The following is a 16,647-nucleotide window of genomic DNA, read 5'->3' as shown; positions in this document are numbered from 1 at the left end:
AAAGAAGGAAAAACAAATGTAATGAAAGTCAATGATTACTGGTTTCCATCTTTCTTCAAAATATTTTAATTTCATGTTCAACAGAAGAAAGAAACTTTCAGAAAAATGTATAACCACCTGAGGGTAAATTTACATTGTTGGGTAAACTATCCCTTAAACAACCACTGCCAATACATTAATCTTAAAATTATTAAAAACTATCTGAAATATTAAACATTAAACAATTATTTACAGCAATTTGAAGTGCTGACATTAACAATACTAAACACATTCATTAACATGATATATTGTATTATTTAATATCAGCAAATGTTTATTTCTTAGATTAAAGCACTTTGACTTACAGAGCTCTTTTGGAGGTTTTGATGACTGCTGATAGTCTAATGAGACACTCGTCTGATCTCTGGAATTTCTGAAGCTCAAACTCCTCCAGCTCCTCCTCTGAGGTCAACAACACAAAGACCAGAGCAGACCACTGGGCAGGTGAAAGGTCAGCAGATGACAGACGTCCACTACTGAGGTGAGACTGAATCTCTTTCAGCAGAGTTTGGTCGTTCAGTTCATTCAGACAGTAGAACAGATTGATGGATCTCTCTGGAGACAGATTTCCTTTAAGTTTTTGCTTGATGTAGGCAATTATTTTCTTTTTGCTCTGGTCACTGTCATCCTGCTGTGTCAACAGGCCTTGTAAGAGTTGTCGATTGGACTGGAGTGACAGACCGAGAAGGAAGCGAAGGTAAAGGTCCAGATGTCCATTCTCACTTTCCAGAGTCTTGTCTACGGCAGCCTTCAGCAAATCAGTCATACATTTAGTTTTGCTTTTCTGTCTAAAAATAGTTAAAGGTTTCTTGTCGCTATCTAAAATCAGATGTTGATAAAGCGCTGCAATGAACTCCTGAATGCTCAAGTGAAGAAAGCAGTACATGTTACCAAGCATGATTCCCGTCTCCTCCTTAAAGATCTGGGTACACATGGCTGAGTACACCGATGCCTTATCGACGTCAATGCCACAGTCTTTCAGATCGCTCTCATAGAAGATCACATTGTTTCTTTCCAGCTGCTGGAAGGCCAGTTTCCCCAGTGAAAAGATGAGCTTTGGATCCCAGGAGACATCTGGTGTTTTTTCTTCATCATACTTTCGTCTGCTCTGCTGGATCTGAAAGCGGAGAAAGTGTGTGTACATCTGTGTCATAGTCTTGGGAGGTTCCTGCAGTGTTTTTGCATGAGCCCTGTGTTTCAGTGCAATATTTATTTTCTCCTTCAAAACATTCTGGAGAACAGTGGCTGAAATCCAGCAGAAGACTGGGATGTGGCACATAATAAAGAGACTCTTTGACTGTTTAATGTGATCAATGATTTCTCTGGCATGATTCTGATCTGTGAGTCTCTTTCTGAAGTACTCCTCCTTTTGGGCATCATTGAATCCTCGTATCTCTGTCAGCCGGTCGATACAGTCAGCAGGAATCTTACTGGCAGCTGCTGGTCTGCTGGTGATCCAGATGAGAGCAGAAGGAAGCAGATTTCCCTTGATGAGGTTCGTCAGGAGAATATCCAGAGAGACTGCTGAAGATACATCACGACATGTCTCATTACCAGCAAAGTTCAGAGGAAGACGACATTCATCCAATCCATCAAGGATGAACAGGACTTTGAATCGTGTGCTTCTTGCAAGGTTCAGTCCTTTAGTCTCTGGGAAAAACTGAGTTATGAGGTCTTTTAAACTTAGTCTTTCTTTCTCCATTAAGTTCATCTCTCTGAATGGAAGAGGAAATATGAAGCTGATGTCTTGATTTTCTTTCCCTTCAGCCCAATCCAGAACAAACTTTTGTACAGAGACTGATTTCCCGATGCCAGCAACTCCTTTTGTCAGGACAGTTCTGATCTGCTCGTCTTGTTCAGCTGCTTCAAACAAATGTTTGCATTCAACCTGTATCTCTAGTGACTGATGACGTCTGGAAGCAGCTTCAATCTGTCTGATCTCATGTTCAGTGTTGACCTGTTCACTCGCACCCTGAGTGATATAGAGATCTGTGTAGATGTTATTCAGAAGTGTGGAGTCTCCTTGCGGAGCAATTCCTTCAAACACACTTTGATATTTCTTCTTCAGGCTACATTTAAGCTGATTAATGAAGAACATTTCATCTAAACACAGGAGCAAAGAAACAGATTTAAAGTCTTAAACAGTTTTAGTCTCGACTTTTCCAGCTATATTTGTGTCAGTCTGACAGATGGCCATGAGTCTCTTACCCTCGAGAGTATCAGCAGCTTGATCTTGCTTCATCTCTCTCAGGAAGAAGAGTGTGAGATCAAGAGCTGCTTCTGTGATTGTGCTTCTGTTCTCTGTAAAGTCCTTTACAAACTTTTGTCTGTTTTCTGCTTGTAAGATTTTCTTAAACTTTTCCAGTTCATTCTTCAGAAATCTGAACATTTTGCTCTCAAGATTCTATAAGTGAAGAAAAGAGTAGACAAATTCATGTAATGTGTAATGTAATGTGTATGTATATAACACATTTATGGTGTATGGCCATACACCCAATACACACTCTCACCACCACCACCAGTGTGCAGCATCCACTTGGATGATGCGACGGCTGCCACAGGACAATGGCGCCAGTGCACTCACCACAAACCAGCTATTGGCCAATTCAAGCTAAATTTAAACAAAACTTTCATTCACACACAGTTGTGTTGTTGTACAGCATACAATGCATTATACTAAGAATCTGTTGAATGCTTGATTCTAATTAGCAGAGTCTAATTTGTTTGACAAACTTTTTTACACAGCTAAAGAAGACCAAGCAGGTTTGGCGCACATTACACCTTTGTCAGATATTTCAAAGCTACAACAGTCAAAACTTACATTAAAACATAACAAAGGCAAAACAAGATTTAAAAAAAAAAAAAAAAGATGTTTAAGAAAATAGACCTACACATAGGGGCAGTTTGAGAACAAATACCTGACAAATGTCTGAAATACAATATCTGAACAGTGGCTTTAGCTGTGGGAACCATACATCTAATCAAAGACAGCTTGGTTAAATTTAGAAATTTAATAGACCCAAATTTAGACTACACATCATCAAATACATATAAATGAACACATTTGTGAAATGTTTTGCCAACTTAGAGTCTATGTTGCTATATTTAGCAATTTGCTGACTTTGAGTAACATTTTTTTTTAAAAGTGACTAGTGAAAAATCTTGATACTTTTTACAAAGTCATTGGAGATTTTGGAGAATATGACGTGTCCATACTGTACTGTAACAAATAGTCCTCCATCAAACAGACGTATTCCATTATTTCATAAAATTTTAAGCAGGCCCCAGAAACTCACCCCACCAGGAGGTCACATTACATACCTAAGGGCTAAGAGTCCTAAGAGTTATAATGGTAACAATCTTGTTAGGCAAGCTTCAAAAAGTTGCACACATACATGTGAAAAGAACTGGACATTTCTTCCATGTCTATATTCCAGAATGTATGTAATGTGGTCATGTATGCATTTTCACGTTCTTTGTGACATAAGACTGCTATGTCTGTGCTAAATAGTGTTTATTGATGATTTACTGGTGGTATATCTTTGTATTAAAACCCTTAGAAGTATTACCTAATTGCTTAACCCAACAACACAGCCCGGACCATCTCCCTACACAGCCATCAATACCACATCAACACAGCCCGGACCATCTCCCTTCCGAGCCATCAACACAACATAAACACAGCACGGACCATCTCCCTGCACAGCCATCAACACCACATCATGGTCATCCAAACATCTTCCATTTAAGGATTATGGAGGCCATTGTGCTCTTAGGACCCTTAAGTGCAGCAGTAATATTTTGATAACCTTGGCCAGATCTGTGCCTTGCCACAGTTCAGTCTCTGAGCTCTTCAGGCAGTTCCAATATCAACAGTTCTGTGTTTTTTTCTGTCAATATGGGCTGCTGTGTTTACAAAAATAAGGAAAAATGAACCTAAATGATTTTAGCAAATGGCAAAACAGTGAAACATTTAAGGGGGTATGAATACTTTCTGTACCCACTGTATATGGCTCAAAATAAGTTGTTGTATAAATGAATTAGATTATAAAGAATAATGGAGATCTAGCTTTAATGCATCCTTTCAGCAGGTAATTTACAATTACTTAAATAAGTGACTCCCTCCATAATCCCCTGAAGATACATTATGCGTGTTTAGGGCATTATCTTAGAAGAAGCATATTTGGTGTTAATAACAACTTAAACAATAATAAAATTTAATGCATAAGTACATAAAAGCAAAAAAAAAGTTGGAATGACGAGAAAGCGACTTTTTGCTTTGTTGAGATTACAAAATTAAGTCGTGATCACAAGAAAACGAGACAAGAAATATTTTATTTCATGGCTCCTTAAGACCTCCATAGATTAAGACTATTTTGTAGACATTTCTAGTTGGGTGGGGGGGCAAGTTTATGCAGGTTACAAAATTCAGTTCTCAAAAGCCTTGTAAACAAATATTTCTGCGTTTCTGTAGTTTCATGGAGTTATTTCAAAGATTTTATGACTCAAAACAAGTTTTTCCTACCTGGAAGGTCCACAGGAGATTGTCTGTGAAATTTTTGTGGTTCCTGTGAGTCTCGTCTCCTGAATCTGCTGACTCATATTCAACACTGTTAACAAATAAAACTATTGTATCAATACTTTTTGAGGCAAAGAAATACACATATTCATTTATTCATTTTCCTTCGACTTAGTCCCTTACTTATTAGGGGTCGCCACAGCAAAATTAACCGCCAACAATTCCAGCATATTACACAGTTCCTCTAAAACCCATGCATTTGGACTGTGGGGGAAACCGGAGCACCTGGAGGAAACCCACACCAACACGAGGAGAACATGCTTGAACCAGTGACCTTGCTGTGAGGCGACATTGCTAACCACTCTCTCTACTGTTGGTTCACAATAATATGTTTGAAACAGTCCATGTGTGAGCAATAATGTAAAAAGCTGATTATTTCCTGACAAAAGGGGATTCTAAAACAATCTGGAGCCAACTAAAAAAGTTGGACACAAAACAAAGATGTTGGAAATTATAATACATGGTCATATCACAAATAACGCCTGCAAAATTGCAGATGTCTTCAATCATTTTTTTATTAACTTTTTTTTAACAGTTTTATTAACTGTTTTGAATATGGTACCATACTGTCCATCAAAAAAACTCTTTCTTTCTTCTTTCTCTTATCTTGAAAGAACTTAGTTCTACACTATTAATTCCAAAAACCAAACTCCTCAATCTATCCACTTGTGAGACAATATTTCCATGTGAATGGAAGTCATCAGCTTCCATTCCAATTTTTAAAAATGGGGATCCTCAGTCACTTTCCAACTTCAGGCTAATTAGTATTATTCCCACTGTGTCTAAAGTTGCAGAGAAACTCATTTCCAATCAATTAATTAAACATCTAAACACTACTACATTTTCTCTTCAACCAATGCAATCCAGTTTTAGAGCTCGACACTCCACTGAGACTGCAAATTGTTTTCTCATAGAAAATATTAAACGTCTACTGGATAAAGGTGGTGTAGTTAGTGCTGTGTTTCTTGACCTGAAAAAAAGCTTTTGACACTGTAAATCATAAAATATTATTGTCCAAATGAACTAAATTTAAAATGTCACCAGATTCATTGAATTAGATTGAATCATATTTTTTAAATTGATCACAATCAGTCAGAATTAAATATTATCACTCTCCCCTGCTCTCTCTGTTCACGGGTGTACCTCAATGTTCCATTTTGGGAACTTTGTTATTTTCTCCCTACATAAATGACCTTCCTTCAGTCTGTCCAAATGTCCTGATTCAGATGTATGCAGATGATACAGTTATTTACACACATGGTAAAAACACAACTCAAGTAGCTGATAAACTTACACAAGCTATGGCTCATGTCTCAGAATGGTTAAAAGAGTCTTGTTTGTTGAATGTTTTGTTGAAAGCTAAATGTAAACAAAACAATTGCAATGTACTCTTCTAAAAGATAGCAAATAATCTAACAGACATCTACGTGGATGGGGACAAATACAAATTGTATCTAATTTTAAATATCTTGGGGTCAAAATTGACTCCAAATTAACTTTTAAATCACAAATTAAAAATTTTGTAACCATGTTAAATTTGCCATAGCAAGCCGTTTTAACTTTTATTCCTTCTCAGGATATGTATTCTTTATATCAACAATTCAATTTTTGATATCAACAATTAACATTCTTGATATCAACAATTCAGTTCTTGATATCAAAAAGTTAATTGTTGATATCAAAAATGTAATTGTTGATATCAAAAATGTAATTGTTGATATCAAGAATTACATTGTTGATATCAAGAATTGTATTTTCACTAGTTAAATGTCACCATAGACTGCCATTCAAATTTAATTGTTGATATCAAGAATTGATTTCTTACTAGTTAAAATGAAATTCTTGATATCAATAATTAAATTGTTGATATCAAGAATTGCCTTTTTGGATATGTGCATAAATTAATGACGAGTGTCATTCTGACTTTGCTTATAGGCCGTCGCCAGTGTTACGACTCAGGACAAACCACTCCCCTTCGCTTACTTGAACGCAGCGCTTGTAGATAAACCACAGTCTATCTGCTAACACTCCTGTTTTTTCCAAGGAGTTTTCCTTATTCCACATCTATCTTCACACACCCGTTTTATTATTTCACCGGAAAACTTGCGTATTTTCACCCAACCCCCCCCCGGTCCTCATTTTTTTGGTACAGTCTCTCTCCCGCCGCCTGATCTCCCTCAATTTCGGAGACAAATGTTAGCAAGTATCAGCAGTTTATAATAGGCTAAACATTTTATCGATTGTTTTGTTTCCACAGTTGGCACCAAACACAGACATAGAACTTAGTCATTTGATTGACAAGCAGCACCCAAACGTGCCAGGACAAGGCAATCTGCCAGCTAGAAAACGTCATCGACGGATTTATATGTGGTTTTTCTAATTATTATGTGAAGTGATAAACTTAACGAACTACATCCCTTTGCTCTTCCCAATAAACTTCCATTTTCATCACAATTATTAGCTATTTGTAATCTTTTGTGTTAAAAAGCATGAGTGCTGATAAAATAACACAAGACGTGTGAATTTTCTTAACATGAAATTTACTTCAAACATGAACGCAGAATAATTAATATTTCTATTTATGTGAGTTGTAACAGATTGTTATGATAGTACAATATGTGGCTGAGTTACAACTATTAGAAAATCTGGAATCTGCTGTTCAGTTTAATTTAATATTGAGAAAATAGCATTTTAATTTGCCTAACTTAAACCTTTACCAATGCATCTTATTAATCAAGCAGAAAAATTGACAAATGTACAGTTGTAAATTATGTTGCACAAGCACATCATCTCTATTAATGATTTTTGACATAAAATAAAAATGAATACTTTTTTTACCCATTATAGGTAAAAAAAAACATCCATGCAACATAGGACTGGTTTGTTATCTACACTGTCAGAAAAAGGTACATGTGGTACAAATAATGCTCCTTAAGAAACAGTTTTGTACCTTTGTAAAAGTTGTACCTTATATGGTACAGAAAAGACCTCTTATGATGCTGTTCTGTACCTTTTATGGTACAGTTGAAATGAAGATACACAATTGTTCTCATAAAAATGGTACATCAGTGTTGGACAACTCCTCCTTACAATATCTATGAAAATAAATATGACTGGAAAGGCAAATTGATTGTATGAATAATTTCCATATTAATACATGAACCGTCATTTAAAAGCATGTTTAGAGAAACAAAACAACTGGTAAAACAAAGCTAAAGTAAACTAAACATTTAAGGCATTTTAATAAACATTTGATAAGCATTTTCTGATAAATGCAGTTTCATTATTGATATCTGCACCTTTTGCTGTTTGCTTTCCACTGTGCACGTGAGCTGGCAAAAGTCCTGCAAAGTGTTCATGCAGACATTTTACTATTGTTAAAGCAAACATTGTGCATACAGTATCCCATTACAATTCATTAATTCATTTTCTTTTCGGCTTATTCCCTTTATTAATCTGGGGTCACCACAGCAGAATGAACCGCCAACTTATCCAGCAAATGTTTTACGCAGCGGATGCCCTTCCATCTGCAACCCATTAATGGGAACATCCATACACATTTATTCACACACACTTATACACTATGGTCAATTTTAGCATACCCAATTCACCTGTACCGCTTTGGACTGTGGGTAACCGGAGCACCCGGAGGAAACCCACGTGAGCACCGGGAGAGCATGCAAACTCCACACAGAAATGCCAACTGGCCCAGCCGAGGCTCAGAGACTTTCTTGCTGTGAGGCGAATGTGCTGCGCCACTGCATCGCCCTTTCGTTACAGTACTTTTTGCATAATTCAATTTCTAATTTAATATTAATTAAATTCAATTACAAAGCTATTGTGTGAAAATAGGAGAAAAAAATACATGAGAGAAAGTGTTTCAGTACCACATTTTAGTAAAAAGTGTTGCGAAATGATTAGCAAAAATAGATCTTTTGATTTATTTTAAAGTATTATTTATTCTTTATTGTAAATGAGAAAGGTGCATTTAAACAAAAATAAACCTTTAAAAAATATTGTTTAAAGATATGTTTGATGTTTTATATTTACTGAAAATAAATTGACCCATGATATTGCAAAATGCCTTTAAATAGTTCTTAATGGATTTTACAGATTTGACACTGTTAAAGTACAAAGTGTCGTCACTGTAATGGTACCTTCATGCATCAGATTTGTATTGTACAATATTGTATCTGCATGGTTTAAAAACCAAATGTACATTTTGGTTTCTCATGGTACAAATCATGTCCTTAAAGGTACAAACTGCAATGGTACAAATTTGTTTTTTGTCTTAAAGTACAATTCTGTTCCATAAAAATGTACTACACAAGTGACAAGGAGTGTGCAGGCCAGGGTCACATTTTTCTATATAACTTTTTTGTCCACTTTGATGACATACACAATAAGGCACATTGCCCAAAGAGAAGATTTGTCAAATTTTCAGACACAATTAGTTTTGTAGTTCTACACCCTATTTAAACTAAGGACACAGTTTTATCTCTTGAGTAATATTATACTCTGTCTATTCCAATCTGATATATTGTTTTGTCAATATAACACTATGATATAGGCAGGTCACAAATAAAGTATTTACTTATTTTATTTTTAAAAACCTTATTTCATAATTTAATAGGTGTTGGTCTTAAGGTTTAACACATTTATTGTTATGATTGTAGATTTAAAAAACTGTAAATTAAAAACTGATCTTTGACTAGACAACAGTCGTTTTTGTGCATCTGCTAATGTACATATATATATATACATACATATATATATATATATATATATATACACATATATATATATATATATATATATATATATATATATATATATATATATATATATATACACACACATATATATATATATATATATATATATATATATATATATATATATATATATATATATATATATACATACATACATACATACATACATACATACATACATACATACATACATATATATATATACACACACACACACACATATATATATATATATATATATATATATATATATATATATATATATATATATATATATTAGCGCTGTCAAAATTAACGCGTTAACGCATGCGATTAATTTAAAATAATTAACGCGTCAAAAAAATTAACGCAGTTGCAGGTTTTTTTTACTTCCTGTTGTGGTGGACGTGTGTTCAACATGTGTTCAACATGCGAGAAATGTGGATAAGAGCAAGGAAGCACTTTTTGAAGGCAAGTTTCAGTATAAAAAAATTAATGTCACATCACCAGGCTCTCCAAAGTTTCATGCAATTTTGGGTGTTTCATTTTTAACTTTCGACTTCTGTTGTAAGTTGATACCGCATGGCAAACAGAAAGAAAATCCTCCGCATTTCGTGACTCTGTGTTCCTTTAAGGTAATAAAATCACTGCTTAGGCTACACAGTAGAATTTAATAAGAGTATAATCTTAATCATATTAAAATCTTATGTGAATGTCCTCAGAACGTCTCTGGTGAAGTTGCGAGCTGTCAAAGACAGGGCATTACTCTGCCTTTCAGCATGAGCCCTCCAAGTTTAGCGTGTTTCCTCATTAAACGCAATGAAAGCGTATGCTTCGCGTTGTTGTGTCAGAATCATTGTGAAATACAGTAATACTTTAGGACGCTTATTTTAAGCAAATTTGATAAACGTGATCATGCGTGTTGAATCTGAGAGGGGTCGCTCCAGTATGGAAGGCTGTTGGGGCCAAAACGTCTGCAGCGCGTTGTGTATGTGTCTTTGTGTGTGTCTGTGTCAGGGGTGGAGTGAGCGACGTATCTGAGCAGGGGCATGTGCGCACGAGACATACCTGAAGGACGGTGGGGGTGAGTTGCGCACGACATAGGCTACCTGAAGAGCTAAGAGGGATGCGGGGGAGAAGGGTGTGCAATGTATTTAACGACCGATTTGCGAGAAATTATCATTCATTTGCGGGCATTTGGGAGTCTCTGTGCACTTGCGGGATACTCCTAGTCTTAGCAACTGGATGAATGTAAAGGAGGATTAAGCAAAATTGTTTCTACTCTATAACTAATGTTCTCAACTCACAGCAATAAAACTTTACAATGAGTGCAACAGTTTGTATCCTATAGTTTATTATTATTTATATAAATTTTTTTGCAGTCCACTTAGAATCCAACATGGAAATCAATGTTTTCTTTATTGGCATTGATTGTTTTGAAATTGAAATGGCATTAACATGCCTGTGTTTTAATTTCTTTAATAAATATGGCTGTCAAGCCAGGATCTTGATGGTTTATTGTGGGTATGTCGTTTACATGAAGAAATCTGTGTTACAGGTTAAACAAAAATTCTAATAAACAATTATATTTTCAATTTAAATAGTTTTTGTCTTGCGTTTACATTAACTTTACATTTGAATAGCCAAAATTACAAGTTTCAGTATTTTAAATGCGATTAATCACGATTAATTTTTTTAAAAAGGTGCGATTAATTAGTTTTTTTTTTAATTGATTGACAGCACTAATATATATATATATATATATATATATATATATATATATATATATATATATATATATATACATACACACAAACACACACACACACACACACATATGTATATATATGTGTGTGTGTGTGTGTTTGTGTGTGTATATATATATATATATATATATATATATATATATATATATATATATATATATATATATATATATATATATATATATATTAGGGGTGTCACAATTTCGATTTTCAATTTCAATTATCGAACAGTATATACACAGTTTTGCAAGCTCTGCAATGTACGTATTAGGGAACACCGGCATCGCGATCCTCCGCCCGCCCCCGTTGCAAATCCGCTCGCGAAAAGTACACACTCAGGCCCTGTTTACACTGTCTTTGTTGTTAAATGGCATTTTAGAATGACAACGATTTGACATCCACAGTGGCGTGTAGCATTTCTGAGCAGCCCTCCTTCCTCTCTACCTCTGAAAACGGACATCACGTGACCACACACACACACACACACACACACACACACACACACAACCACACAGACACAACTACACAGACACAGACGCACACACACAGCCATGGGCTCGAGACAGTGGGTTCACGCAGTCAGAGGATCAGTAGACTGCTTCAATCTTTCACTCACTTGTACTTAGTCATTTTAGCGAACACCTCAGATAATGTTGGCTGTAGGGCTGCACGATATTGGAAAAAATTGACATTGCGATATTTTTTTCCCTTGCGATATAGATGTATATACTTAAGCATATATACTTAAGACTAGGGCTGTGACGGTCACCGAGACAACCGCGTCACCGCCGTTGTCCATTGCCACCGGCTGTAGTACCTGACGTCACACACTTTAAAACAAATTACTGGTATGTTGCCAAGTATTACATATCTGTTAGAATATAACATTAGGCGAGATTCAGCAAGTTCAAGTTCAACCATGAATCTTGTTAGAAAACTAAATCTTACATCTGGGAACATTTTGGATTCATGCCGACCGAGAAAGGTGCAATTAATTTATATTAAGCTATTTGTAGGGGGGTTTTAAGTGTTTTTTAATATTCACTGCTGAGAGTCCAAACACTGAAGAGCAAATCCATCAATACGCAGATCCACGGGTCCCGAATCATGCAAGCCAGTGGCGATTGATGGCGAGGGAAAAAAAAGCCATGTAGGCTTAATCAACTCCTGTCTTCTAAATGCAAAAGCCCAGCTCAGCCAGGCATGGCAGAGGCATTTGCAAAAAATGGCCAGATAAAAAAAGAGAAAGTGATAAATGGAAGATATTGAAATGGAGCAACATATTAGGTAACTAGTTAAGAACGCGCCGCTCCGCAGCGTAGAGAAACCTGCTTTGCGAGAAATGCGGGCGGCGGAACAGAAACAAGAAGCCCTCTCTCGCATGGTTGTGAAAAAGTAGCCTGTCTGTGCATTTTCGCTACAAGCACACCGTCTGACAGTGTATTGCTGGAAACATTATAACCCCATTCTTCACTTAAATCGGACAAAGTCAACATGTTAGTTTTTCTGGCAAATAATTTAAAATATGAATACAGAAGGTGGAGAGAATCTACACTGTTTTTAAAACATCTGACTTATATTGTTACTAGGTTAATATTTACTTTTTACTTATAATTATTAATATTTATATTATTATTACACTAGTAAAGTTTACAGGTGCTCCCTGACCTGACGCGGGGACCAGATCTCTGCACTATTGCTTTAATTTCACAATTTTCATAACTGCATTGCATTTTCATATGGTAAAATATCAAAATTTATGTTCTGAAAGTAGTAGTAATGACGGGAGTGTTAGTAATTAATGACAGAAAGAACTTTCACTTTTGAGTGATCTTCTGTTACGTGTTATTTTAGTAAGATGAAAAAAAAAAAATTAACAAAAATAGTAATGCAGTATTTTTCACTCTGCCAAGCCTTTTCTGTTGCTGTTGTGGAGCAGCAGCATGCTTCAGTCACCTTTTTTTTTACCCCGCCTCCGACTCCTGAGCGTCTCACTCACTCACTCACTCATGCAGGCATGCACTGCGGTCTCATGAGGAAATGCAGCTTTTTAATATAATGGTTTTTGTTCCCGAATACAAATCATTTTTCAAATATTTGTTCGAAATAAGAATTGGTAAAAACACGCTATTCGTGCTTATACGAATACCGTATTTGGGTTCTGCTCCACCCATAATACATATAGCCTCTATTTATAATTTGTCATTTTATTTTTATTTTTTTGCATCGCACCCTCCTGCGATGTGACTATCGCGGATGAGCACATCGCGATTTCGATGCTGAAACGATGTATCGTGCAGCCCTAGTTGGCTGGTTCCTGTTGGTTGTGCGTCTTTTTTACCGACGCCATTATAACAACACAGATCACTGCCTATTCACGAGTCCCGCAGAAAAAGTGATTGACAGGTGGTAATTATGTGTGTATCTTGCCTTTATTCATTTACTGTATGATTTGTTTATGGGTAAAACAAAGACCATGCAGGTCAGGTAGTTTAAACGGTAGGCTACAAATAATTAATTGGTCATTAATTAATTAATTATTCATAATCGAAAATCTAATCGTGCCTTTAGTATCGAAAATGTAATCGAATCGAGGATTTGGATATATATATATATATATATATATATATATATGTGTGTGTGTGTATGTGTGTGTGTGTACATATATATATATATATATATATATATATATATATATATATATATATATATATATATATATATATATATATATATACATTAGTGCTGTCAAAATTAGTGCGTAAACGCATGCGATTAATTTTAAATAATTAACGTGTTCAAAAAAATTAACGCAATTAACGCAGTTACAGGGTTTTTTTTTACTTCCTGTTGTGGTGGACGTGTGTTTAACGTGGATAAGAGCAAGGAAGCACTTTTTGAAGGCAAGTTTCAGAATAAAACAATTAGTTGCATCACCAGGCTCTCCAGAGTTTCATGCAATTTTGGGTGTTTCATTTTTAACTTTCGACTTCTGTTGTAAGTTGATACCGCATGGCGAACAGAAAGAAAATCCTCCACATTTCGTGACTCTGTGTTCCTTTAAGGTAATAAAATCACTGCTTAGGCTACATGGTAGAATTTTTAATAAGAGTATAATCTTAATCATATTAAAATCGGAGTATTGGTGTCTTATGTGAATGTACTCAGAAAGCCTCTGGTGAAGTCGCAAGCTGTCAAAGACAGGGCATTACTCTGCTCGGGGCATTATGAGCTTTTTTGAATAAAGGGTTGGGAATTAATGTTTTTCTTGTTTTATTTATTCGATTAATCGAAAAAATAATGGACAGATTAATCGATTATTAAAATAATCGTTAGTTGCAGCCCTACAATATTTAGCTGTTCGCTTCTATGGTGGCTGTGAACTGTCAAAACACCCCTAAAAAATGATTTTTCGGACATGACATGTACATATGTACACCACTGTAACACGTTCTATTCAAGAACATTTGAGCTGGTTTCAGTCCTTAGCTCTTTCATTTTCATCTTATTTAAAATATATTTAACTTGCTTGTTAATTAAATCCCATTTTGTTATTTAACCTATTATTTTTATACAACATCCAGTTGCATGTTAATTTGCTATGAAGTAAAGGAAATAACTTATTTTTTGCATGCTGATTTATGTGAAATTGTGAATATAGGTCAATATAATCATCTTGCAGTTTTAAAATTAAAGCTTTTTTGCTTTGAGTATAGACTATTCAGTTCATAAGAGCAGTTCAATCTTTTATGAAGTTTGCTGTATAAAAATATACCATTTTGAAATATTTATAATTATTGGCCCATAAGTGTATATATATATATATATATATATATATATATATATATATATATATATATATATATATATATATATATATATTTACATTTACTCATTTAGCAGATGCTTTTATCCAAAGCGACTTACAAATGAGGACGACAAAGAAGCAATTTACACAACTATAAGAGCAACATGAATAAGTGCTATAGGCAAGTTTCAGGTCTGTAAAGTCTAAGAAGGTGAGTATTAGTAGTATTTTTTATTTTTATTTTTTGGGTTCAGTTAGTGTGATATTAGGGCTGTAACAATACACCAAACCCACGATTCGGTTCGTATCACGATTTTTGACCCACGATTCGGTTCATATCACGATTTTTTATTATTTTTATTCGTGTGAGGTGGGAAAAAAAAGATTTTTAAAACTATTTTTTATTAAATAACATTTGAAAAATCTTTATAAACTAAACATCAAAGAACAATATTAACTATGCAAATTATTAACAATATAAATAGCCATATATAAAATAAATAAATAGCCAAAGCTATATCACTTCTGTTTTCTTTGTAACAAAATACTGTTGAAAAACCAAACAGAACTAAACTCTATTGTGTAGATGGTTCAAGCATGTTGAAAATTCTTTTTCAATCAAGTTCTCTTACATAGAAAAAGTAAATTAAATAGCTACTAGGGATGCTCATTTCGTTAATTTTGCTAACCGACAACCGCCGCTCATTAATCGGTTATTAACGGTGAACTGGTCAGATTACTATTAATTTTATATTAAACAAATTGACGTGTCTGTTTTGTGTCTGACACATTAAATATTGCATTTTAAAATACTGATTTATTTTTATATGTTAGAATATTAATAACAGAACAGAACAACAGAGCATTTCCACGCACCTGCAGTGTTTAGCACAGAAGAGCAGAATAATCTAAATAAAATGAATAAAATAAATAGGACTGCCCTAAATTATTTTCACTTAAATAATTAATTTATATTACAAAACGACAATACTGACTGATTCTTTTTAATAACCGGCATAGGCTTTTTTTTCCAATCATATGTTTTTTTCTTCCGTCAAATAAAAATCGCAGACTTCCTAAAATTGCTCGCTTTACGGAAAATATGCATTTATTTAAAGCTCCGCTGTTATTATTATAATCACAAAACCTTTTACATTTTAATATAAATCATTATTTTAAAGATTATGTCCTGATATAGTCTATGGTTTCCTCTCTCTCCCTCACGGTTCAAGTACGCCCGCTGCGTGATGAAAAGACAACAACAATGCGCTCATATGTTGACTTTTTGTAAACAGTTTTGTTGTTTAAATATGATATTGCATTAATCTGCGTACATGCTTTAAGCTGTAAAATAAAAAGTAAAGCCTATTTGTTGTGTTTATTACGCAGATCCAGGTCAACATAAGCGCTGGTTAAGCATCAACAGGTCTGTATCAAACAGCAATATTCTTCTTCCATTTTGCTTCTTTGGCAAATGTGTCAGTAGGCACGGGTTACACGTTATGGTCCCGCAAATTAAGTATGCCTTGCAGTTAAACAAGGGGCGAAAACGAGGCGCACCTCACTGCCTTTATGTTGACAAGGAAAAAAGAAGAGGCGCGGTCCTCTTATGAAACGACTGAATCAGCTGGGTATCGATTGTGCAAAAGTGTTGCTGTCTGTGTTGTTGCAATTGTAATATTTAATACTATTGTGATATTC

At 34.8% G+C, this 16,647-nt stretch overlaps 2 protein-coding genes across 3 annotated transcripts in view; one reads left to right on the top strand and one right to left on the bottom strand.

Annotated features, from left to right (window-relative positions):
* LOC148681932 (uncharacterized) overlaps positions 1 to 16,647 on the top strand; it is a 398,953-nt gene that overhangs the window by 157,006 nt on the left and 225,300 nt on the right. The gene's annotated exons all lie outside the window — the stretch shown is intronic.
* LOC148681946 (uncharacterized) overlaps positions 1 to 16,647 on the bottom strand; it is a 67,929-nt gene that overhangs the window by 44,088 nt on the left and 7,194 nt on the right. For both annotated transcript variants that reach the window (XM_088650088.1, XM_088650089.1), the window contains 3 exons: positions 4,565 to 4,649; positions 2,248 to 2,443; positions 345 to 2,142 (listed from right to left, as the gene is read on the bottom strand). In XM_088650088.1, coding sequence (XP_088506214.1) covers positions 345 to 2,142; positions 2,248 to 2,443; positions 4,565 to 4,649 — 2,079 coding nt within the window. The remainder of the gene's footprint in view (positions 1 to 344; positions 2,143 to 2,247; positions 2,444 to 4,564; positions 4,650 to 16,647) is intronic.

This window comes from Danio rerio, chromosome 4 (assembly GCF_052040795.2).
Source record: "Danio rerio strain M-AB ecotype USA chromosome 4, GRCz13ab, whole genome shotgun sequence".
NCBI lineage: Eukaryota > Metazoa > Chordata > Actinopteri > Cypriniformes > Danionidae > Danio > Danio rerio.
Note: the sequence above shows the minus strand (reverse complement) of the source record. Positions and strands in the feature narration are given on the sequence as shown.